Raw genomic sequence first — 27,582 nt, forward strand, 5'->3', positions numbered from 1 at the left:
CCTCTTCTTAGCCAACTTTTCCAATTTGTCTTTCCATAAAAACCTCATTTGGACATTTACCTACAAAAATATGAGTAAAATCGGCCCAGCCGTTCTATCAAGTGAGGCGGTTACCAAAGGACAGAGTTTAATTTTTATTATATAGACTATATTGTTATATGTTTTTTTGTACACCGTACGTGTGTATTACTTCAAGACCCGGAGAGGCCAGATTTTTGGGTATAATATGTGAATGCAATATAGTGTAAGTATATAATATAATATGGGAGTATGGGGATTTGGTTATTACTTATATGATACATAATATATGGCAAGGTGGTGCGTGGGGATGCGCAGAATGGGCGTGTTCTCTCGCTGGACAGAGTATATAGTCATAGCTTATAACGTACAAATATTATCGTTGAGAATTCCACCACTTTGAGTACAATCCCCCACCTCAGCACCACCTCCTGTAGCCCTGAACAAGGTGTGTAGGGCCCGTGCGACTGCGGAGCGAGCACACTCTCACCATCACTCTCGGCCGTGTTGGAAGCATATTATTATAGTTTTTGACTCAGCATATTATTAAATTATAGTTAATATAAATATAATTTTTGTTAGACCACGGTGTAGAGAATATAATATCTTCTCTACATCGTGGGTCAGACGTTCGTGAGCGACAAGGTCCAATCACCAGCCAATCCAATCACCATTCAATCCATGCCAGAGCCCACCGTCAACCTGAAGCGGCTTTCGAATCTTCGTGGTATGTTATATATTTACTTTTTATAGTTTTTCATGTCATAAATTTGTAATATTATTTGTATTACTGATTCACATATTACCTATATTATTATTGTTGTTTCATTCGCTACTCTCGATCGCGTTTGACAATCGTTGTCGTAGGTGAACTGCACTTTGCAACACACGGGTGTTCGAAGGCTAAATATTTTTTTGTAATTTTTTGTAAAACTTCAACAACTTTTTGAATAGATTTTAACAAAATTCAATCTCACATCATTAATTCTTTTTATTTTTCCTTGTATAAAATATATTATGTTTCTTCACCTCGCGCGATATTCCTGCAATCTTTTTTTATTTCATAATTACAAATTAACACTAAATAATATATTACTATTTACTATAAGAAAAAATCAATTCAATAAACTAAGCACAATTTACCTTTACACACGTTACTGAATACTTCAATAATAATACTTAGGTCTGGGTATACAATGTAAAATATTCCTTTTAGTTAACTTTTTAAGTGTTTATCGTTATATAATTTATAAATGTATCTCCCGACAATCAACGCTGTACAATGTATGGTGCGATTTGAACTAATTACCAATGCTAGATTTATCAAATTTATTCAGTCCATAATACCATAAATAGCCATACCTAAAATAAACACCGGATGAACCATGATGTCATTCGGGGAGAAAATAATGGTTTTTTGGGTTTTACCATTTTCACAATATAGGAGAACATCTACTTTATTCTTACATACCTAATATTGTGTCTACTGCCTACTCTTTTATTAGTTATTCATTTATATTATATGTACACACCATTATTGATAAATAGGGCTCGGAAGTTGATGCATTTTGCATTTTTTTGCATTTTTACTGATTTCACACAGTTCACTTCTTATCGTTTCTTGTCGAACATTATGCCGATAACTTAGAACTTGGAAATTACCACGGACTTTAGATTAGTACCTATCTGATTTTATCACGCTGATTACATTCGTCGTTGTCGTATTGTAATAAATATTAATTATACCTACCTACATTTTATTATTTTTTCCTAATATTCGATTAGTACTGAGCCCTGCTGATAATTATTATACCCCTCAAAATGTTTAATTACCCGCCAGTTATAATCATGCGTTCAGTTTTTAGATTTGATATACGCATTTTGTATTGAGACAAAACTTGAAACACGGTTTTGCTGTAACATGATCGTATGTATATATTGGTGTTTGGTTTTACATTATTATTAGTACCTCTATTAAGTAATATTATTATTATTTATTACCATGAAGTGTTCACTATATATGACAATTTAATATTATTACTTAACCAGTCCCATGCAATATTAAAAATACAATTCGTAATTTAATTCAATCGCATTATTTTAATTTCATAATAACAATCAAATTTGATGCGAATATCACAATATCGATTTAAACCCATACCAATATATTATTATAAACGGTCGGTGGTGATGTGAATTCTCGGTGCTAAACCACCTGTGGAGGTTATTGTAATAGAGGTTCTATTATATATAAAACGACGAGCAAAGAAACGATTTCGGGACAGGTTTTTCTGGTTATTATACTGTAATCCAGTGGTGAATTTGGGGGAGGGTGGAAGCTGGTAGGTAGTGTCATTTGTCCTTGTCTGATTTTAAGAACAGCCCTCTTGTCTGTTTGTGGGGGGGGGGGGGGGTGGTAGAGAGATAGAACCCCATGACCTTTCTTAAATATTTATAGTCACTTATATATAGGTAACCATAAATAAATTATGTTTTTAATGTTCAAATAGTGTATGTTAAAAAAATCAGCCATCCCCGTGACGGAATCATTTGACCACCACTGTATATTATAGGTTACTATAAGAACTAAGAAGTGTGTATGAGAAAGTAGTATGTGTACGTGTGTGTGTGTATGTGTGTGTGTGTGTGTGCGGACATCCCCCCCCTCCCACGACTGTTTTCGGTGTAGTTGGACATTTCCCCCCCCATTTTTTTCAAAAGTTTACTATTTAATAATATAATATTATCATTTAATATGAAATTAATTTATGTCTATTGTCTTATATTTCAAATATTTTCATAAATATAATAAATTATAGATAGTTTAAACAAAAGAAAATAAAGAAATAAATATGAACAAAGACTAAAAAATATAAGTTATGAAATAACAAAAGAATTAGAATTCAAATGTTTTTTACAAAATGTATCATTTTTATGTCAGAATTTTTAACCAATTTTATTAGTTATTAATTATATTTTACCTTAGACCTACCTACATATATTTTTTTAAACTTTTATTGTTTCAAGTAAGTAGTTCAGTTGATTAAACATATACATTTATAATCTATTATATTTATGAAAATAAAAACAACTTGATATATTTTATATTTTATTTAAAAAAAAAATTTATATAAAATAATAAATAGGAGAAAATGTCCGTATCATAAATATATCGAGGGGGGGAGAATGTCCTACTACACCGATAACAGTGGGGGGAAAATGTCTGGGAGGGAAATGTCCATTTACCGTGTGTGAGACGACCTGTGACGTTTTGTTATATATTTAAAAAGGTTTTGTTTTATTATAACTATAATCGCGCGTTTAAACTTTATGTCCTATATTATGTTCTCCTTACATATTTTAGATTATGCGTTTAATCCATTTCGGGATCATTATCGTGGCCGTATACAATTCAAGGCATATGCGTAAGCATATAACGAGATTGACCTTTATAGTTTTCGTTATAGTCATGGGCGTAACTAGGATTGAATACTTACAGAGGCTAGAGTGTAAAAAGTGTAAAAAAAACAAGTGGGGGGTAAAGCCCCCCCACACCCCCCTTATAAGATTCACTTACACATATTTACGTATGCCGTATACGTGCTCAAAAATAAAAATAACGGCTGTGACAGTCTGTAATAGTACCTACCTACTTTGCAGTATAATAGGGGCGTTATATAGGTAAGCTTAAAGTTAATATGCAATAAGCAGATAAGCTATTACTCTATTACCTTAAACACATAAACACATTTCTTCCGCGAAAACTATGACCAATTACGACAAATTCGTACTTGGTACGTACCTACACTGTACACAATTTAAATTATATTATATCATATTTTATAATATAACAATTTATTATTTTACTCATTATATTTTTTTCGTAACGATTTGGGTTTTAACTACAAGCCTAAGGAGGGGCTAAAAAGTAAAACCTCATAGGGGGGCTAAATAGAAGTACGGAAGGGCCAAGCCCCCTAGTTACGCCGAAGGTTATAGTGTGGCCGCCCGTAGTTCGGATATCGTAGTTGAGTCATAGCCAAACTGGTTAGCAGGCGCTTGTTAAATAGTAATGCCATCACTGAGTGTTTAAGAGGACGCTACACGGTCATTAATTGTTGTCTTCGTCTTACGAGTGCGTAATATATACAGGCTGTAACAAATAGAATTGACTTTTGGAATAACTTTTATTCTTATGAATATTTAAAATTTTTTTTTTATATATAAATTATAGTCACTTGCGTTACACATATATTAATTAATTTTTATTTTTTAACACTGAAAATTAAAAAAAATTAAATTTGATTTAAATTTTTTTGACTATATTCGAAATAGCCAATTTGTGAATCTGATGATAAGAACAATTTTGATAATAAAAACATTTATCTGAGTCAATAAGTAGTTTTTTTTTTAAATATCAATATTTTTTGATTAAATAAATTTGGAACGTAATAACTTTTTTCAAAATATTTTTTTTGGAATTTATTGACATGAGTATATTTCTTAAATTATTTTCTAATCATATAATTGTAACAATTTTTGTCATACGTTTAAGTAGCATCATTTTTTTTTTAATCGAGTTCACTTTGTATAGGCACTAATTTTCATATTAGCCGATATTGTCGTTCTGTCTATTGTTTTTAAGATTAACCAGTCATTTTGTACACACAATAATATAAGGAATTTTGACAGGACCTTGGAATTAACGTCGTTTGGCCCGTGTCGTTACTACCGGTATCGTTAATACTCGTTATAGATGGATCGGAATGTTTTATGAAATTGCTTTTACCGTAGAAAACCTTTCAATGTTGTACACCTATAACAATAATGCGTACCTGCCCCCGAACATGTTAATTCGAATATGGTTTTTTTCACGCTATTTATTAGTTTCTTTGAATTGTATAATGCGTATTATAAAAAATACGAATGTATAGTCTGGTATAGATGAGTCGTAGATAATTCAGTGGCGACCGACTGGCGGGCGACGGCGATTTAGTACCTACTACAAGGGTAGATAATAAACTGTAATTTATTGTTATTTGAGGGGATATTTGGTGTTCGGACCGGCGCGGCGGCGGGCGTTAGAACCGGTCCCGTTCGGAATAATAATACAATATTGTTGGCAGTGTCGTGTCTTTAATGTATTGTATTAGATTTATAGTTATATACTTTTTCTCGGGCAGGGCTGGATCTTAGCTTTTTAACACCCGGGGAAAATTAAAAAATACGCCAATCTCAGGGTTAACCAGAATTAGTATTTTTTTTACGGAAAATCAAGCACACTCACACAGTATTGTGAGGACCAACAATTACAAAACCTTTTGCAATATACTGGACCAATAATTTATTTACCATAAATAATTTAAACGATTTTAAACTAATTAAATAATAGTTTAGAAGCACTTCTTAATGGTGTATTTAAAGCTAAAATATGTGGAAAATATTTCCAAGTTTCAGGCTTAGAATAAAAATAATATTGATAGTAATAACATGTATAAATTATTTATTAACAAATCTAAATTAGGTATCCATTGCTTACTTTTAATATAAAAAGCTTTATGTAAAAGAACAATATTTAATTTGCAACATAACAATATTATACATTTTTCATTTTTAATATTTGTTTCAATCAAAACTTAATATTATGTATACCTAAATACGGAAAAAATACAATGAAACAAAAATGTGATGTACTGTAAATTGTAATATAATGATTATAACATGAAATTTACTTTATCATGGATTATAACTTATGGATAAAATGTATATTATGTGACACTCGAATTGCCTCCTAAACTTAGGTAGGTGACCTTTTTTTACTTGAATTGCCTCCCGGCTTTTTCGGAGGCAATATTCGAGTATACCCAAATGGTCTACTCGAATTGCCTCACATAACATGGAATATTAATTAATATATCGATAGTTGTACGTAGTACACGTACAACTATCGATTATTATATTATTTCGTAATGGTCAAAAATAAATGTTTAAGACAGTATAATTTACCAGACAGATTAATTTTTCGAATGCAATAATCTTATCCGCGATTAGTGATTAGTCTATCATCACCAGTTCAACACAATCATTTTCGTTTTCGCAACCACGATAAATAACACGTTATTATATAGTATACATACATTTTTATAAAAATGAACGTGATAAGCGAGATCAGCGAAAAGGGTAAAACCATTATAATATGTGCCTAATATACCTAACCTAACCATTATAATATGTGATGGTTTTAAGTTTGGATACAAAAAATAATTAGCTATTGACATTAAACGGTGGACATGTACGAAAAAAATATGTACAGCCTATTTGAAAACCGATCAACGCAATAAAATCTAGTTCGAAAATAGTAAACTTAATCACGATTGTGCGAAAGACTCAGAGCAAAAATTTAACAGACAGATACTCAGCAACAAATTGAAACGAAAAGCTTTAGAACAGATCTCTGAACGACCAGCAAAATTATTTTTAATATTATCAATTATTACTGCTGTGTTTATTTGTTAATTTTATTTATTTTTTTAACACTTTTCTTAAGTTTGGTTTCACGTCTGTCTGTGATCAAATCTTGCGCGCTCGATTTGAGGCACTTTTTGAAGATGAAAAATTCTGAAAATTGGTATAGACCTTGGTCTTGGATGACAATACAATAATCCGTTGTCATTTTGGGACATGGACCAAAAAAAAAAAAAAGGATTGTCCCCACGACGTCGCCGTAATATCTCTCGCAGATATTGAACTTTCTCTCTTCCCCCAAAAAAAACCGCAACCTCTTACGAAGCAAGTATAGGCGTGTCCTATCCATTATTATAATATCTATGGTAACAACGGTAATTATTACCAAATAACATTATACCGGTATTCTGATATAGGTACCGAAAACACCGGATAACATATTTCTTAAACGTTTAATAAAAATATTTACTTTCAACTAAAAAGTAGAAAATAAAAAATAAAAAAAAAAATTTTAAAAACACACTTTTCCATAAAAACATTTAAAAAAAAATTTTAAAAATTGCACTAAAAAGACAAAAATAATTCTCTGTACTTAAAAATAATGAAAAATTTATTGATGAAAAATTTAAAAGTGTGTGGTGCATCATACAAAACATTAAAAGCCGAGCTAAGTCTCACATACACTTCTTTGTTCAATCCTGTTTATAAGATAGTGACTGGCAGTATATGTCAAGTATAAGAGCAAAATAATGAAAAATTTACTGATGAAAAATTTAAAAGCCAAGGAAAGTCTCACATACACTTCTTTGTTCAATCATGTTTATAAGATAGTGACTGGGAATATATGTCAAGTGTATGAGCACCACACACTTTTAAATTTTTCATCAATAAATTTTTCATTATTTTTAAGTACAGAGAATTATTTTTGTCTTTTTAGTGCAATTTTTAAAATTTTTTTTTAAATGTTTTTATGGAAAAGTGTGTTTTTAAAATTTTTTTTTTTATTTTTTTTTTTGTTTATTTTATTTTATACTGTTTATATTATTTTACACTATACAACTTATATCATTATTATTATTACTGTTATACTATGCGCCTGACACGAATAAAAAACAACATTTATTTTATACAAACTTAAGTTTTTGACTGTATAACAGAATGATATTTCATCTAAATTATGTTTGATATTTTTTTTTTTTATAAATCGATTAATTATAGCTATCGCAGGCGATTACAGTACAAGAGTAGGTAGTGACCCTCTTAGGAAGCAATTCGAGTGAATAATATTTTTGAAATCGGCCCAAGTAACAATGAAATGTTTTTTACACATTTAATAAATATTAAAACATTTCAAAAATAATGTTTTTAAAATATATATTTTTTTTATATTAAAAAAATGTTAGATTTAAAAGATTTTTAATAAAAGATAAATTACATATCAAAGTAATGTTTATTATTCAATATGTATTTCTATACATTTTAAAATTATTAATTAATAAATTTCTTTTTTTTTGCATATTTTAGCGCATATTTATGCAATTTTAAGTGCTATAAAATCCCAACCCTGATAATTAATAATAAGAATAGGAAAAATATTTCATTAAAAGTTTCCTAAAATATCATGGTTTTTACTTTGCCTTTTATTATTTAAGGTTTATACAATAACACGACTAATTGGGGGGGGGGGGCTGTATCTAGTATCTACATAATATATTATATGCAAGAAAACGATGTAATTTACCATACTTTAATATGTCACTAATCGGAGAGTTTAACTAAGTGTAATCTATGAATCTATGATAGACTAAGGCGTGTCACTCTCGCGCGCTGACAGTTGTGGACGGGTATTTCCACGACACTGCGTATACCTATTTCATATTTGTCCTTTTTAATTTTTAAATCAATGTTATTAGATATAACTTATCTCGATTAAAAATAAAATTATTTTATTTTATTCGCATATCCAATATTACACATTTTCTGTAAAATATTATTTGAACCAAGTTTTGACTTTTGTTTTATAGTCAATTTTAAAATTTCAATTTACAAATTTCAAACCTTAAAAATACGCCCACGAAAATTATACGCCCGGGGATAAATCTCTGACTTCCCCCCCCCCCCCCCCCCCCCCTAGATCCGGCCCTGTTCTCGGGTATATTTTTTCGGTTTCATAACATTCCGGAAACATGACCTTCGACATATGTAATTTACAATATGTATACGACCGAAAACCCAGAGGATACCCAAGCCTATAAAGTGTATTGTTACAAATATCGAACACATCGTCTGCATAAGCAAATTTTGTGCCAACCCACAGTGTTTTAAAATCGAAAAAGCTAGAATAAACTAATATTGGGAGATGGTAAACTATGGCAAAATTAACCTTTTTCGATTTTTATGTAAACTGCGACAAATAAGAATTTATCATTATACAATTTGCGACAAAACCGTTAAGATACATTATCTAACATAAAATCAACTACTATTGGATCATGAGTTAAAATGTCCTTGAGCCTAAATCTAAGGGGTTTAGAGATTATTTTAAATGTGTATGTAATTGGTTGCATCCAAAAACCGCACACTTTTGATTTTAGCCCTAAAAAGGTCGATAGCCAAAAACAGCACAGCTTATCGGTTATTGTATAATAAATTACCGTACATTTATAGTGGGTTAAAACCGCACACTATTTTTAGTGAAAATAGTGAAAATATAAGATTATATGATACGTACTATATGTACTATTGTTTCAATTTTGGGAAGAATTTTTACGTGACGGACATCGTATAAAGTTTTTAAAAAACGTCGGCAGTCGGTTTCAGCCAATCAAACTTTGAAAGTTTTAATTATTTTTTAAATTAATATTTAAAATTTTTGAATATACCTATATACATTTTTCGTTTTACATTTTTTTAAAATTATTGAATACATACATTTTTAAGTTGACATTTTTTTAAAATTGATATTTAAAATGTTTAAATGTATACATTTTTTTTGATGAACTGTGAGAATAATGAGAACAAATAATTAATTATACATATACATATGCGTTTTTTGTTTATCGACCTTTTTGGGGTCAAAATCACAACTGTGCGGTTTTTGGATACGACAATTTTTAAAATTGTGTGGTTTTAACCTAGGTACCAAAAGTGTGCGGTTCTGTCCTGTATTTTATTAAAAGTGTGCGGTTGTTGGAGTCAACGATGTAATTTATGGTTCAGGGCACATCGATAAATATGTTTTTACATCCCAGAGACTTAGAATCCAAATTTAATGTAATTTAAAATAAACCCTTCAAATAATAGTACTACTGTAGAAGCATTTTAAAATTATTAGTGATTAAGGGCACGGCCACACTGCGGTATTTTCGACGTCGAGTCCGAACGGCTTTACCGTTTATCACGTTACCTTCTAAACAGGTTTTTTATTTTAAAATCGACTGAGCGGTAATATTCTCTTATTTTCCTTATGTTAATTACCAATATTGCCGATATCGTTATTTAACGTTGGATACTTGGATTTACCACAAAATTTTGCCACATTGTTGTTATCAAAAATAAATATTTAAAACCTTTACCCAATTGACTAAAAAATATTTAAAGACTTTTTTTAGATAATTTATTCATTAATGATATACAAACTGAGATTACGAACGTTTTCTACATTTCCAACATTTACTTTTTCAACTATTAGAACAGTGACTTTGTCTGTAAGAAAGTTTATTTAAACATTTTTTTTAAATACACATTATTTTAGAAGTACTTTGACCACTAATTTTATAACAATAATTAATTAATATAAATATACCACAGATTATAACTATATAATACAAATAGTATAATAATATTATAAAACAATAATTTAAGATTAGTACCAACAATAATTACTAAGGAGATACCTAATATTATATAATATGTGAACACAATTTGGTACCTACTACGGTCTATACTTTATAGTCTATACAGTATACGGGACTACCTATCAACAACACTAAACATTTCGGTCGGATGACCTTTAATTTGATTTTGGTTTTATTTTACTGCTCAAAGGATTTAATATTACAAATATTTTTAAAAAGTTATTGAGAATTTGAATAAAACAATTTTTTTTAATTGCATCCCCCTCCCCTTTTGAGTAAAAATTATTAGTTAAATTTTTTTATAAGCAACTGACTTATTACCAACTTGTTTTTATCTTAAAATTAGAAACCAGAGGATCCTGTGCCTAAATCAAAATTTAGCCATTACCTATATTATTGGTTGGGGATAAATACACAGTTGATAGCGGCCGGCAGACTCGTCGTGTATCCTTCAGCAGATAGATTTCCAACTATAGCTTCATTCCAACATATCAAACACCATCACTCAATGAGTCAAGGCAGCATTCTCGTAACGGAGTTGGGATCAACCAAGAACGGCGATCGGCTGTCGAAAACGTATGCTGAACTCATGATGCCAATTTCTTTGAAATACACATCTTCAGTTTCATTTTTCATCCAGTTTTTTTTTTATTTCAGTTTGTTTAGCCGTAAAACCAACACTAGCCATCGCCACCAATCAACTTTGGTGTTTTCGTTCTTGATTTCCTTGAAATCGATTTTTCTGATTTTGATACTAAAATATAGATATTATATAAATAAAGTGAAAGAACCAGGAAATCATTTAATGATTTTTCGGTTCTTTCACTTTCTTTGAAATACTCCTCTTATCTAATCCTTTTATTTTGGTTACTTGCTCCATAAAACATGTCACCGTCACGGTTCAGTCACAGTATAGTGGCACCCATCGTCTTCCCTTTCTCAGCATTTCCAGTCAAATTCTATATATCCTGCCGTCCATAAACTAAGTTAATCGAGAAAAAGAGACGTTCTCGGTATTTACTTGAGCCCAATATTACTGAGGACGGTGGTCGGCCTCCGAAATCGTTTGTGGAACTCGTGGAGGCAGCTTGTCGTTTGCGGACGGATGTCGAGTACGTTGCCAGTGGTTTAGAATGCGGTTCGGCGACGGAATTTCACGGGCATACAATATCAAGTTTCGCCGACAGAACTGTTGAAATACCTGTAAATACTACCTAGGTATTGTATTTGTTTTTAATTTGTTTGATCTTTCTTGTTACGATTATCATTACTGTTGAACATCTTCTAACTTCTAACTTATAATCATCCTTTACAAGTAACCATAAATCATGCAGGTTCTTTAATAAAACAGTTTGTCTTATTTGGTTACACCATTAACACTAAAAATAATTTATTTATAGAGTATATACCTATCGGCGTAAGATGTATAATTTGTAACGATGATATATCTTCACAATTTATTGGTTTGCTTCTTATCGTTGGAGAGATGTAACTCCCTACTTCTAAACCATCCAAAGTCACTTCCTCGACAGAACTTCTGGAAAAACTGTAAGTACTAGTTTATGAGTAATAACGCTAACGTTAATTTATTTATTGAATCTCAGCCCCAAGTCTTGTGTTCTTAGTTTGACCAATTTCTAACATTAATAACATCAAACTAGTGCAACTATACTTCTAATTGCTACATAAAATAAGTTTTATGTTTTCACTGATATTTTAAATTTAAATAGGTATGAAATATGATTACATCATACTCATTTTCATTAGATTACACATTTATAGATACAATTACAACTAATGATATATTATTTTTTTTAATGAAATATATTTATCTTATAATTATGATCATTAGGTAAACCTTTAATGTTAAAAAAAGGTGGACAAGTGGCTGTCGCTCTTCTGTACAGTAGGTTACAATTAGGTCACTGTAATGGATAGCAGATCAAAAATATTAAACATACATCGGCACAAAAAAGTTTATTGGAAAGTTACGTTAATTATGCTCATGTGATATTTTTAATTTTGAAATTTGATTTGTATTCAAATATTATGCTAGACTGACACTTCGTCTCCGCTCAGATCTTTTTTAGTATACAATGATTTATCATTGAATTCAAATCTTACACTTCCATTACTTGACAAATATTGTAAAAATTTAGAAAAAAATTAGGCAGCCTTATTTTAAAACTGAAATGGCGCCCCTGGGGCACACGTCGCATATTTATGGTAAAAGATCACTTTGTACGGTCTATTGCTTAAAATGCATAACGCCTACACTTTGTACGATCGGGTAAAAATGTATATTTCAAAACATGGACACAGTTTTGGATTTTTGTCTTTTATAAAGTCTATTGCCCATAATCTACTCCCTCCATTGGCTGTATTTTCGATTCTGAGTGGAGCGAAAGAATGTGTCGGCAACATTTTAGATAGTAAGCATGCTTTGATTTTTGAGATCAGCATCTTTTCTGATAGAAAAGTGAACCTAGTTGGTACTTGTATTTCGGGAGATCAAAATTGAAAATTCCAAGTAGTTTTAGAAAGCGTCGAGAATAACTACCGAAAAATCATGAAAAACCTCTAAAAATGGGATTTTAATTTGAAACGCTTTGTTTATAATACCATAGCAACGAATAAAAAATAATAATATTATAAGGACTACGCTAACCGCTCAGAATCGTTTTTCGTATACAATGGTTAATCATTGTATTCAAATATAATACATCCATTATAACTACTGTACAGCAGAGCGGTACCCACTTGTCCATCCTTTTTATTATAATATTTGGCTAAACAAGAGTAATTTCATTTTTGATTAAAAAAATTTCAGTGAGGTAGGTATTCGACTATTATATCAAAAACAATTATACCTATATATTTGTACATATTTCATGATGTAAAAAAACGAAAATAAATTAGGTAGCAAAACTATTTTATTTAATATATTAGGTTTATATTATATTATAATATGTTATATTATTATCCATCCTATTTAGAATGTAAGTATAATACAAATAATACTTAAACTTAATAACATTTTTAATAAAATTGGTCACGACTTCAGACTTGCTTATATTATAATATATATACTGAATGCATGTAATATGTACCTATATAATAGTACAAAGTGTAGGGGTTCTGCAATCTAGAGTTTTACCTGACCGTAAAAAGCGTTCGCGTTTTGCTATCTTAGTTTTAAGTTTTTAACCCGACCGTACAAGTTTCGCACTTGACCCAGAAGTCAGAACTCGCATTTGATAGGTGTTTAAATATGTTTCTACTCCGACACGGCTATGGATGGTACTAAATGTGCAACAAAAATTCATCCAGTATCCAGTTTAACCCAAAACACCGTTCAATCCAATTATTTTATTCAGTACAAAAATAATAATATAAGCTAACTTATTTCAATTAGTTTTTAGAATCGTTAACTTTTCTTCCGCAAATTTGGAAGTAGGTTAACATGCATGAAAACTCAAACCGCTCAAAAACTGCCTTAAGTTAAAACTAATAAAAATTAACATAATAACATGTGAATATTGTTATAGGAGAACACGCATCCATCATCATTAAACAGAGTACGAGTAGATGATAGTATTATGATGGCCATCGAGTGGTTTATGAAATCAATAAATCTAATTTATCAGCTTCGAAGAGACAGATCCTGAGCCCTGTTTCAGAAGTTAAATAAAAGATCGAAAGCGTTTACATACTCTGTAAGTAAATTATTTGTACAGTGTTGTTTGTATAATTAAACGATACTGACAACCGTTTTATTAAAAAAACAGGTGCATGTGAAAGATGATTGCAAACTCCAAAAGAAGTACCCAAGAAAAACAAGAACAAGCTAGTATTGGCAGGTAGTCCAATAGTTTTGTGAGCGATACTCGATATTGTTTTGCCCGTAAAATTCCGTGGTCGAACCACATGCTCAACCACTGGCAACGTACTCGACGTCCGTACGCAAACGGCGACCTGCATTCGAGAGCGTCACAAACGATTTCGGAGGCCGATCACCGTCCTCAGTAATATTGGGCTCAAGTGGATTACGAGAATGTCCCTTTTTCTCGATAAACATAGTTAATGGGCGGGAGGCTGCATAGAATTTGGCTGGAAATGCTGAGAAAGGAAAGACGATGGGTGCCACTATACCGTGACTGAACCGTGACGGTGACATGTTTTATGGAGCAAGTAACCAAAATAAAAGGATTAGATAAGAGGAGTATTTCAAAGAAAGTGAAAAAACCGAGAAATCATTAAATGATTTCTTTGTTCTTTCACTTTACTTATATAAAATCTATGTCTTAGTGTCAAAACTAGAAAAATCGATTTATTATTCTCAAAGGAATTACAAAATTAATTATTTATCGCCAATAGTGTTAAATGAGATAACGAAATTTGTTTTGCTCGTCCTGAACAATTATTGATAAAAATGGAGTTATCTTGTTCTTGAACAGAGCCCTTCATTTTGTGGGCGATTTATTATGTATTTATTTAGTAAAAGTTGTGGGAAAAAATAATTCTTTGTAGTTGCCACAAATCAAGTATGATTTTTGCCCGAGATTCTCTTGTACCTATTTAGTTATTACATGTATGTACAGTATTGTGGGTATATTGTAATTGATATTTATTTAGAAGAAATGTTACATAGGGATACAATGTTATAGTATGTAAGGTAGTAGTAATTCTGTTTAATTTAAAATTAATAATGTAATTGTTACGGACTGCACATATGATGTGACACCGTAACAAAGTATAATACATATAATTATTTATAATAACTAATGAGGCGAATATTGCTCACTAGACATATTATAGTCGTCCAGGTACACACATACATATACTTATGTTACCGTATATATGATACACACCATCTCAAGTTCATAACAGTTCTAGGCCAACATCAGTTTGTACACTAAGGAACTCTGGATGACTATAACACTCATTATGCTTTATTTAATATGTAATTAATATTGTGTAATAATATTTAATCAAAATGTTTAATAATAAAATATTATATCAACTGGAACTTATTATTTGAAATGGAATCTGGATCATCTATACCAGTGTTTCTCAACCTGGGGGTCGCCATTTATTATTTAGGGTAGCGTATGAATTAAACTTTAACGTTTAATACATTTTTTTAAATTAAAAATAATTATAATAATATAATAAATGTATTTTATGTTGTGTTCAATGTACAGTACATTTAGTATTGATTATTAATGATAATATTCTATGCGAGTATATAAAAAAACATAAGTAGGGGGGGGGGGGGGTCGCTAAAAATTGAAATTCAAAAAGGGGGTTGCCACAGTAAAAAGGTTGAGAAACACTGATATATCACACCCTCTTAAAGAACTAATGAAACATTTGTATACACTGATATTTAAAGATGTATTGATAAAAATATGTAAATAAGTATACAAAATATAAAGATATACAGGTAATTGCATTATATAAATAGGTACATGTAATTTTTTTTAAATTATTTATAAAACAATAAAGATAAATCACTTTTAACCTCAATTACCTACCTTCAAAAGTAAAAAATCAACACAAAATGTATTTAAATTAATTTTACTTCTATTAAAAAATTAATACAAATTAATAACACAAAAAAAAATTAACACCTACTATTTAACTACCTACTTGTATAATATAAGGGTTGTTAAAATATACATAAATATAGAAGAAAAGTACCTATTTATTTTTAAAAGTACTTATGATTTTTTTTTATTAAAATTTGAATATAAATTGATCAGATGGCAAAAAATCTGATTTATTAGGTTTGATATAATCTTTAGATGCTTTGAATGTTGTTCTGTTCATAGATACGTTTTTATTAGTATTCATTTTTTCAAGCGATTCACTTTGTGAAGGTTGAAGCATAGCATTTCCTAAAAAGTTTATAAAAACGTCATTAGAGTTAAAAGTTTATTACCTAATTATAATTTTATAAAAATAATGGCCATTAGTTGGTTACATGAGTTAATAAAATATAATTAAACTATGATTATGAAATATGAAGTAATAAGTACCTACCTACCAAATTATTTTATAACATTTATATTGTTTATTTTGTATTTAAAACTTTGAACATCGGTTAACTATTTTATTATTACAATGTGTGTTTCCCATAAATAAAAAAATAGTTTAAAATAATAATAATAATTTAAAATTAAAATTAAATATTAAGATATAAAAATACTTTACTAATAATTATACACAACTGACCAAATTGTTGTGGTGTTTCTAATCCTTGGAAATTTGATTCAGGAGTTACTTCTAAGTCACCTGCAATTTTGTAAAAATTTGTTTTTATTTATTTAAATAAACAATAAATAAAGTAATAACTTACTCTCAAAATAGTTTGAAAAATTGAACTGCACATTATCTGGATATTGACTAAAATCATGAGTATTTTCATATGATTCAGATAAATCGCAGTCCTAAAAAAAAAACCGGCTTTAGTTGTTAAAAAATTAATTAATTAACTTACGTACACTGAAACTACTGTTTGCACTATTTTGAGACATCGGATCTAAGCAAAAGTTCCAAAATCCATCAGCTATTAAAATATAAAATTAAGAAATATATTATTACATAATAATTCTATTAAATTTCACTTTTTTTTCCACTCATTGAATAATAACTAATAAATAATTGATTTAAAAGATATTTTAATTATTATAGGGAATTTACTTTTAAATTAAAATACGGTATGTAATTTACAAAAAACAAAAATATTTCAATATGTCGATCAAATAATAAATCAATTAGGTATTATAAATAATATTTAAATAGGCATTGCAATGTGGCATAATACATACCAAAAGCTTATCAGTTATAACTTATAAGTTATTGACTAATAATTAGAATCTTATAAGGCATATTAATATTTAAAAATAATGGACTAAGAGTATGGAAAATAAGACTATTTATACAGACCGGGTACAGCTTTTTGTGGTTCAAGAGATACATTTACATGTAATTGTGATGAATCATTTAAGATGTTGATATTATCAGAATCAAGATTTTTTACATTTGACTGTTCAATAGATTTTAAAGAATTTAATTTCTGTGAATGGTCCTTATCAATGAGATTTCTGTCATTATTATAACTGTCCATTGATAAACTCAATGCTTTAACTTTTTCTTGATTAAAATTGCTATCCATATGAATATCCTAAATTAAATTAAAAAAATTATTTAAACATTTATTATAGCAACAATATTCAATGCACAAAAGATAAATTAAAATAAAAAATAGAATGAATTTAAAATAGGTACCTATACATTTTCATTAAAAGGTTTGAAATTTAATTTTTAAAAAACTATTTCCAAATATTTATATATAAAATGGAAAAATCCCAACTTGTTCACCAATAACGACCAAAATGGTAGGAATTAATGACACCCCATTCGTCCAGGACATGTTATTTAAATTTTTCCAAAAGTTTGGGTTTCATTAAGACCTGATTAATTTATAAACACAATCTCTAAATGTTCTTATTATTTTATTATTGTCCCTATTCACAGTGGCGTGGCGAACTTCATCAACTTATGAGGCACGATAATTTATATTAGTAATTATAAATACTTATATAAATAATTAAGTATTTACTTTAATGGTAACTGAGAATAATTGGCTTAGTCTTAGAGTGTAGTTAATAAATTATTTACTATATGTAAAATGCCCCTAGTCTCCAGAACACCCATCACCCTTTAAGCTGAGGCACGTGCCTCAAATAAATTCCTTCGTCACGCTACTGCCTATTCATATAAGTGGCCTTTTTTTTATAAATACCTACCTGCGTTTCGTAATATCATTAAATGTATACACAGTATTTGTATTTATAATTTTCAATATTTGGTATTTATTAATCTAAAATTAACAGACGATTAGCTAATATAAGTTATTCTAGTTTATTATTTTCTGCTAAGCTTTATAACAATACTCTTACTGATTACCTACACTTTAAATTAGTATTAGTATTAGTTCTTCAAATTAAAAAATACCTTATTTGTCTTCAATTTACTTGGTTGAATAATTGTTGAATTAATCTTATTTTTATCTTGTACTGGAGTATATGGTTTTTTAAATTCAAAATCTGACTGTCCATCAATAGTTTTACGTTTGTTAGTATGGGCATTTAGGTCACCATCATTCATTGGTTTATCCATGTTCTTAAAATGCATCTCTGTTGATTCTATTATATTTTTTTTGGTACATTGAATGGTACTCTCTTCCACATTTTGAATATTTTTTGACTGTGCAGCATTGTTAATGTTGTTTATATTTTCATTGGTTTCTACTATAAATGTATTTATGTTTTTGTAAGCAGCTTTATTTTCAACACTTGTTTCTATTGTTATCTTATCTTCAGAAAATGAATGAAAAGTTACATTTTTTTTTGGATTATAATTATAATTTGAATTCTTGATATCCATATCATCTTTATCATAAGTAAGATCGGCATGATTATAATTACTGGAATAACTTAAATTAGGGTTTAGACGTTGGCCCAACGAATTAAGTTTTATATCAAACATTTTGGGTTCAAATTTGCTAGGAGTATGTGACCAAAATGATACTTTATTAATTTTCTGAAAATCAATTGTAATAATATTAACATATTAATAATTATTAATTCAAATACAATAAAAATTTGTTTTTACATTTTTTTGGGTTTCAAGTAGTGCATTTTTCATATGACATTTCTCCTTATATTCTGTATTCAGTTTCCTAAAATATTATCAAACCATTGAATTAATACCTACCTATGCCAGTAGTTGTATATCTAAAATAGGTAATCATTATTCTATCCCAAAATTCAATAAATTTAAAAAAAAAAACTTTTTACCCTAATAGAGTTTTGCAGTTTTCTTCTCTTTTATTTAAATACATCATTTCAATATAGACTTTGGCATATTGTATAATAATATTATTCTGTTTTTCATCTGCAATAATATAACTTCATTGAGTATAATACATACAATTATTAGTACTTTCTACCTGGCTATATATTGATTGAAATAAAAAACTATCTATTTCTAGATAGTTAGCAGTAAATTGTTTTGAATATAATAATGCAATGCAATTACCATTTTCTTTTGTAGTTATGTCAATTTTTCTAACTAAATTTTGTAGATCTAGAAGCAACTCTTCATATTCTAATTTTGTGTTTTTTAGTTCAGAGTCAGCCATTTTTAATAATTTAACTTCAGGTATATTATTTAGTCGTTCCTAAACAGTTAATTGAATATGTATTTTCTACTTTAAGAAACTTGAATCTACTATCCATATATTTCAATCATATTTTCTAAATTTATTTCTAAAATTCTATACATACATTCTATATAAGATTAAAAATAAATCAATTAGGTATTATATACCTTATAGAATTTCCATAAATTAGACATTTTTATATTGTTTATTTATAGAGCATTCATTATTATTAGACATAGTAGCTAAACATGTTTAGCAAAATATGGTTATCATAAAAAAAAAAACTAAAATTATATTACTTTTTTTATTAAATATTTTTTTGTTAAGTTCAAGTTGATGGAGTTGTAATTATACTTTGGTATTTTAAATAGTTGTTAGGACATTAATTATTATTGGTTAAATTAAACTATCTGTTTAAGCTTTTGACCAAATATTGTTAGTATTTGAACTCACAAGTCCAAAGTATCACATTATTTTTTATATTAAAATATAAAATATTAATAAAAATGAAATTGCTAACCTCTTCTTTTTGCCACAATTCCATTCTTATAAATAGCTGTAATTCATATTCACATTTTGATTTATTTACTGTGAATTTTTTCTTTTCATATTGAATTTCAAGATGAGCTAATGTTTCATTAAGAGTGATAGTAATGTTGTCAATACTAAAAAATTAAGTAAAATTTATACCTATTCTTAACTTGATTTCATTTTTATAATCAGAATTTTTTTAAATTCTAAAATAAAAATATTTCTAATAAAATTTAAATTTGTCAAAATATCAAATTATATTTAAATATATAATATACAGTAAAACTCGCTTAAGACGCTCTCGCTTAAGACGCTTTCCCGCATAAGACGCTGTTTTTAGTCGGTCCCTAGACATTTCCTATACTAGTCAATGTAAAAATCACCTGTTAAGACGCTCAGTTTTTCTCTGTCTAATCGGGTAAAACGCTCTTTTTTTCAGCAGATTACGATAAATTTTAGTAGTTTTGTGAAAATAAAAATAGAATTTTTAGTATTATACGTGTTCTTATCGTTTTATTTTATCGCTATACCTATTTTATCATTACTTATTATAACAGTTTTACTGTATTTCATCGTCTTATGAGATTTAGTAAGTGCTGTTCGTTCGCATGTGTATAACCGTAATTTCGTTATGGCTAGTGGTATAAAACGTAAAGCGCTAACGATTTCGGACAAACTCAACATTTTGAAAAAGTACGATGAAGGATTGGCTGAGAAAAAAAAACAAAAAGATATTGCTAATGAACTGGGGATACCTCCTTCCACTTTAAGAACTTTATTGAAAAACAGACATGAAATAGAACAAAGCAGCTTGTTAGGTGGCAGCAAACGACAAAAATTAAAACACGGGAAGTATGAAGAGTTGGAAAATATTTTATTGGAGTGGTTTCAACAAGCTCGTAGTTTAAATTATCCAATAAATGGAGGTATAATCACGGAAAAGGCGATGGAGATTGCCGCACGTCTCAACTTAACCGAATTTAGTGGATCGACTGGTTGGCTGGATAGATTTCGGAGTAGGCATAGCATTGTGTACCGGCAAATATCAGGTGAGGCTGAATCTGTTAATAATGATGATATAGCTTCATGGAAAAATAACGTGTTGCCTTCATTACTGCGTGACTATGCTCCTGACGATGTATACAACGCTGATGAATTCGGATTGTTTTTTAAGCTTATGCCAGATAAGTCTTTTGTTTTTAAAAATGAGACATGCCATGGTGGAAAGTTGAGCAAGGAACGTCTCACGGTTTTAGTATGTACAAATTCTACCGGAACCCATAAATTGAAGTTGGTCGTCATTGGAAAAAGTAGGTCTCCTCGCTGTTTCAAAAATGTTCGTACGTTTCCATGTGAATACCTTGCTCAAAGTCGTGCTTGGATGACAGGAATACTATTCATAAACTGGATTCAACAGCTAGATGCATTTTTCGGTAAACAAAAGAGAAAAATTATTCTATTCGTCGACAATTGTCCGGCTCACCCTAAAGATATCCCTACTACCAATATAAAACTTGTTTTCTTTCCACCAAATACTACATCTAAGTTACAACCCCTAGATCAGGGTATCATTAAAGTGATAAAACAAAAGTACCGAAAAAAGTTAGTTCAGCGGTACTTGAGAGACATGGAGAGTACCAACCAAATTTCAACTAAAGTTAACGTTTTGGACTCCATACATTACGTTAGTGCCGCTTGGGATGAAATTAAACCAGATGTAATAATAAACTGTTTTCGGAAAGCTGCATTTGGTATGTTGAACAACTCTGAACAGGCTGATAGCTCACCTTTAAAAGAAGAGGACTTTCAGCTTCTGCAAAATTTTGCTGATTATGCAACAGTAGATGATGAACTCGTAACCAGTAGCACTCGGACTTTAGATGAAATAATCGCTGATACGAACTTAGTGGACAATGAGAAAGAAGACGACGATCAAGAAGAAGAAGATCAAGACTTTCCAGTATCTACTCCTACAATAACTACTGGTTTGCAACATTTATCGGAAATTCGGAAAGTATTATTCTGTGTTGAAAATTCCGAAGAAATGTTAGGTTGTCTTAATAAAATTGAAAACTTTCTTGCTGAAACACATTGTCAGAACCTTAAACAATCAAAAATAGATCATTTTTTTAATAAACAATAATAAAATATGTATGTAATAATAATATTTTTTTAAATTAAATTCAGTAGCACAAAAATATAAGTATGTATGTATATCGTAATTATAATTAATTTTTAAGTGTATTTCTCATTAAATTATGTTTAATAATAAAAAAATAAACTCGATATTTCAACCACATCATTTTGTTTCATTCCCGCATAAGACGCTTTCCCGCATAAGACGTTTTAGAGAGCTGGTCCCTTAAAGAGCGTCTTAAGCGAGTTTTACTGTATTTATGTAATATTATGTTATGAAGTACCTCACTATATTTTCTCGAACTTCATTTATTCTTGATTTAGTATCATGCAATTGTTTTTCAATCCATTCATTTTCCACAGTGATTTGTTTAGTAGAATGTTCAATTTCTTCAATACTTTTTACTTTTACTAAAACATGTAATTTAGGTTAGGTGAAAACTATGTACAATCGATTGTATGTTAATAGAGTTTTCTAAGTAAAAGATTATAAATATATTGGTATTCAATAGACACTTGATAATTCGATGTTGGAGGGACTTAAGTTTAACAACTTTGGATTATCAAGAATTAGCATTGCTAAGAACAATCAACAAAATAGAGGGGAAAAAACTGAACTATAGACTTGTTAAAAGTAAATATGTAAGTAGGTACCTATTGAATGTATATAATTTAAAATAATAATAATTATATATAACTTTTAATTACAATACATTTTCCCTAAATACATATAGATTTTTTTATGGGCAATTGGTATGGATTTATTTTATGCATAGTATCTCGACATCGTTAGCTTTTTTAGTATATCCATTTATACCTATCAGTATTTATTTCCAGATGTATTTCAAAAGCTCGGTTGAAATTCAGTTCTGTATTAAACTAAATGTTTGGTACGGGTTGAGTTAATTTAAATGTTAAAATGTTAAAATTTAAAACTTATAACTTACAAATAATATCTATTGTATTTGTGTTGATATGTCAATACCTACTTATTATCGGTTACTATTTAGTCACATAAAAAATAAAATAAATTTTAACCCAAAACCAAATTACTTTTTAAGAGAAAAATTAAATAAAATACTTACAACGACACTTTTCTTGAGCTCTCCAAAGTTCAATACTACTTTCATAAAAACTTAAATTAAATTTACTCAGGTCGTTGTTCATATTTGAATCATTTTCATCATTACCCGACATTTTTATCTGAATAGGTAGACTGAATTTGAAAATAATGATAAGAGATTATATTAAGATATACAATGTGGAATATATAGTCATATAGAATATTATATAGATACATTTAAAGAATTACACGATTTTCTTACGGAATATTAATTTGTTAACATCACCAGGCACCGATAACATTTCTGCAATCTTCTTAAATAAATGTGCTTTTGTCTTAACACTAATTTTAAAATTAATATTTAATAAATCTCTTACTACTAGCGTATTTCCAAATAAATGAAAGACCTCATTCATATCTTCCGTCCATAAAAAAAAGTAGAACCTCTGTCTTAAATTATCGTCCAATCTCAAAAATCTCAATCATACCTAAGCTATTTTCTAAATTGATTAATGAAAAACTTACCCCTTTATGTAAAATTATTATAATAAATGAGCAGCACGGTTTTCGTACAGGTCGATCTACAATTACAAATTTATCTATTTTCAAACAATCAATTCTAGATTCTTTTAATAGCGGATTCTAAACTGATGTGATTTATATAGATCTTGAAAAGGCTTTCGACAGAGTACATCACAAATTATTAATATTAAAACTAAAAGCCTATGGATTTTGTGATCCACTTCTTTCTTGGTTCGAATCCTTTTTAACAAATCGCACTCAATTTGTTAAATATGAAAACTTTATTTCGATTAATATCAATGTTATATCTGGTGTCCCACAAGGAGATCACTTATCGCCACTACTATTTTTACTTTTTACGAATGATATAACTTATGAATTATAAAACACTCTAATTTTCTAATACTAGCAGACTATCTCAAATTATTTAATACTATTCGCTGTCAAAATGATTTGAATTCATTTAAAAATTGTATGTTTCTAAATATAGAAAAATGTGCCACTATTTCCTTCTCCTTAAAAAAAGAACCCATCACTTCTGATTACAAATTAAAAAATATTAAAATCTCGCGAGTAAATGAAATTAATGATCTTGGTATTACGTTTGACTCAAAACTTAATTTCAAACTACCATTGGCGCAAATGGGGGGGGGGAGGAGGCTTGGGGGGACTTAGTCTTCCCAAATCTCGGTTAAGTCCCCCCAGTTCAAAATCTAGTAATTAGTACTAATTTTTATATTCTGTGGTACTAAGCAATATGGCCCATGGGAGGGGCTTGAGTCCCCCCAAAAAATTTAATCAATTTGCACCTATACAAACTACGGGCGATTGTAAACTACGCCAGGATACCGGTTAGATAAACTCTGCCAGTTTTATTTTCTTATCTGTAATGGGAATATGGAAACTCTGCCAGTATTAAGGCCTTCCTAATGTAAAACTAAATGATACTTCTCTACTAAGTTAACTCAAAAATTCAAAATGAAAAAAAAAATTGTGTTACAGAAAGCTATAAATACTAAATAGTTATAATAATTTATATTAGACTTAATGGTTTGAATATCTACAAATTGTATCTCATAATTTTAGTTCACAGTTCAAAATATTATAAGTATTATAACATATAATGTCATAATAATATAATATAGGTGCCTACATATTTTTTGATTATTAGTTATTACAATTGTCTATCATTATTTTTTAACATAATACTGGCCATTGCAATTTGTATGATTTGTTCGAACTATTTTTATTTTTAAGTTTTTTTTTATATTTTTTGGCATATTATACTTATTTAATAAGGATAATAATATTATTATAAAATTATGATTTTTTGTTTAATAATAATCTGTGTATTATATTAATTGCATGTATAGTGTATACTGTTACTTGATTTTTTCATTGGCAGAGTTTACATTAATTCAATTTAACCTTATTTTTGTCACTGGCGGGAGTTTACATGAACCCAATTTACCTGTTTTATTTTCCTGGTGGAGTTTACACTAAAAAAGGTTTTCGCATGCGGAGTTTACATGCGCCCGCAAACTACATACTAATAATATTATTAAAAAATCATCAGCCAAATTAGGATTTATCAAGCTCACTTGTTAAGACTTTCACAATGCTCATGCTCTTAAATGCTATATTTCTCATTATTACACTCTCAACAAGAATATGCAAATTTGATTTGGCACACTAACTCTATAACCCAAAATAAAGACCTTTCTCAAATTCAGAATAATTTTTTAAGATTTTTAAGCTTTCAATGTCACATTTATAGAGCTCCTCTATCTGGTTATAATATTCTATAGGCTCTTCTCTATACTACCACTTGAAAAAAGATTAAAACAACTAAATTTAAAATTCCTTTATAAAATATTACACAATATTAAAGATTGCCCAGAGCTAGTTGAACGTTTAGTTTATACTTCAAAATAAACCCCATAAACTCTAGACATAAACAACTTTTCTATCCACCAAACATTTCATCCAAATACATGTCATTCTCTCATTCTAATACTCTAATGGCTATAGAGAATTCCATAAATAATGTAGATTTATTTCACTGTTCACTTAATGATCTCTCATCATATATTCATTAGTTTTCAATTTTTATGTGTGTATATATTGTTTTTTTATTTTAATTTTCTCTCTCCTTAAATTATATTTTATTATGTACAGTACACACTACACACTGTATTTTTTTTCTCTCTTTCTCCTTTTCCCCTGAATACTCAAGTAACTATCTTATATTTAAAATGTAATTGGAATTTTTTTCCGTAATAAACAATATTATTATTATTATTATACTTAACTAGTTAACAAGAAAGTTCGAGTAATTACTATTTACCTACCTATGATCTAACGGAAAATTAAAAACGTACCAAATATTTGTTTATTATTTCAGTAAATACCAACAGAAAATAGCTAATTCCTTACTACTTGGCAGTAATAATTGGTGTTTTGCACTCTTGCTGTTAAAATGTTAAATCATTAAATTAATGCTAAAATGTTGTACCTAGTTTTAAATGTATTAATAATAATATATTAAAGTAACAAATTAAAGAACAAAGAAATAGGAGTTTAAAAAGGCAGGTTTCCACTATACAGTATACACGTTTGCGGTGTACACGAAAAATGTTTAAAAGTTGTAGCAATATCCACGGACTAGAGATATAAGACACGGTAACGTCGTTAACCGTATGGTAACTTAACCTAACCAACCAATCACAGGTGAGTTTACACTATAGCTACGTACATCACGAATTAAATATATATTCAACTATGCGGTATCGTTTGGTAACTGTGGTAACCGTAATTATTTTACACGACACGGTGTAGCGTGAAGTGAACCGCCCTTTATAAATAGTATATTTTAATTCGTGGCATGAAACTCCTAGAGAGCTATATAAGGAGGTATACGCATCCGCCATTCCTGTTGCAAGAAAACATGATAGTAGAACTTATCATTTACCATTTCATCAATTAGACTTGTTACTTGTTAGTGTTACGGTTTCATAAATCATAAGCATTTAATTGAAATTTTAATTCGCATTTACTAAAATTCGTTGTATAGTCCTATTTAATAACAAATAACAATGAACAAAAACAATTTCTCAAAGAATCAATCACGAAAAATTACTGATAAATATGGTGGTTGTTCAAGTCAGATTACAATTAATAAAGAAACAAATGAGGTAAATAATTAAAATTATTCACTAAGTTTTTCAATTTTTCCCTTACCTATTAGGTTTATAATAAATATAGGTAATATATTAGACATTTAATTATTGCAGATAGGTACATTATGTTCATTACACAATAATTTTAAGTTAATTTTTATCATAGACCAGAGGTCTCCAACCTACAGCCCGCAGGCCGGATCCGGCCCGTCAAGTTTTTTTCACTGGCCAGCCAAGCTAATTAATGTTTTGAAAATAATATATTTCCTATGTTATTTTCATTAAGTTTTTAATTTATTGAATTAGGAACTAAGTACTAACACTGACTAATAATAGAAAAACTCGTTATAAAATAAAAAAAGGATATAAACAAACATTTATTTTTCTAAATAAATCTTATCTATTCTTCAATTTCTTAACCGCTCTATTCCTCTTAAAATGTTGGCCCACGATACCAAAGCGTGTCTCAAATTTGGCCCGCCGTAATAAAAGGTTGGAGACCCCTGTCATAGACAATATATTATGTCAATGATTTTTAAGATTTTTTATCAACAGAAGTTTTTTGCATAGGTACATTTA

At 29.0% G+C, this 27,582-nt stretch overlaps 2 protein-coding genes and 1 long non-coding RNA gene across 3 annotated transcripts; 2 read left to right on the forward strand and 1 right to left on the reverse strand.

The window, feature by feature from the left end:
* The first annotated feature begins 516 nt into the window (after positions 1 to 516).
* LOC132952608 (uncharacterized) lies at positions 517 to 15,177 on the forward strand. The gene is made up of 6 exons (XR_009665478.1): positions 517 to 745; positions 10,687 to 10,916; positions 10,998 to 11,558; positions 11,741 to 11,888; positions 13,889 to 14,056; positions 14,129 to 15,177. It is a non-coding gene; the product is annotated as an uncharacterized LOC132952608 (long non-coding RNA).
* Positions 15,178 to 15,983: 806 nt separating this feature from the next.
* Positions 15,984 to 26,415, reverse strand: LOC132952573 (uncharacterized protein PF3D7_0207100-like). The gene is made up of 14 exons (XM_061024901.1): positions 26,206 to 26,415; positions 23,565 to 23,644; positions 23,325 to 23,455; positions 22,524 to 22,650; positions 20,093 to 20,237; positions 19,449 to 19,590; positions 19,208 to 19,304; positions 19,023 to 19,089; positions 18,363 to 18,950; positions 17,292 to 17,529; positions 16,847 to 16,911; positions 16,702 to 16,792; positions 16,578 to 16,637; positions 15,984 to 16,240 (listed from the first exon to the last, which is right to left on the reverse strand). The coding sequence occupies exons 3-14, from the start codon at positions 23,434 to 23,436 to the stop codon at positions 16,080 to 16,082; spliced, it is 1,893 nt and encodes a 630-aa protein (XP_060880884.1). The 5' UTR covers positions 23,437 to 23,455; positions 23,565 to 23,644; positions 26,206 to 26,415; the 3' UTR covers positions 15,984 to 16,079.
* LOC132952920 (tigger transposable element-derived protein 6-like) lies at positions 20,384 to 22,464 on the forward strand. Its single transcript, XM_061025431.1, has one exon. It carries the CDS (start codon positions 20,735 to 20,737, stop codon positions 22,244 to 22,246), a length of 1,512 nt encoding a protein of 503 aa, XP_060881414.1. The 5' UTR covers positions 20,384 to 20,734; the 3' UTR covers positions 22,247 to 22,464.
* Positions 26,416 to 27,582: the final 1,167 nt, after the last annotated feature.

The sequence above is a fragment of the Metopolophium dirhodum genome, chromosome 9 (assembly GCF_019925205.1).
Source record: "Metopolophium dirhodum isolate CAU chromosome 9, ASM1992520v1, whole genome shotgun sequence".
In the NCBI taxonomy this organism is placed as follows: domain Eukaryota; kingdom Metazoa; phylum Arthropoda; class Insecta; order Hemiptera; family Aphididae; genus Metopolophium; species Metopolophium dirhodum.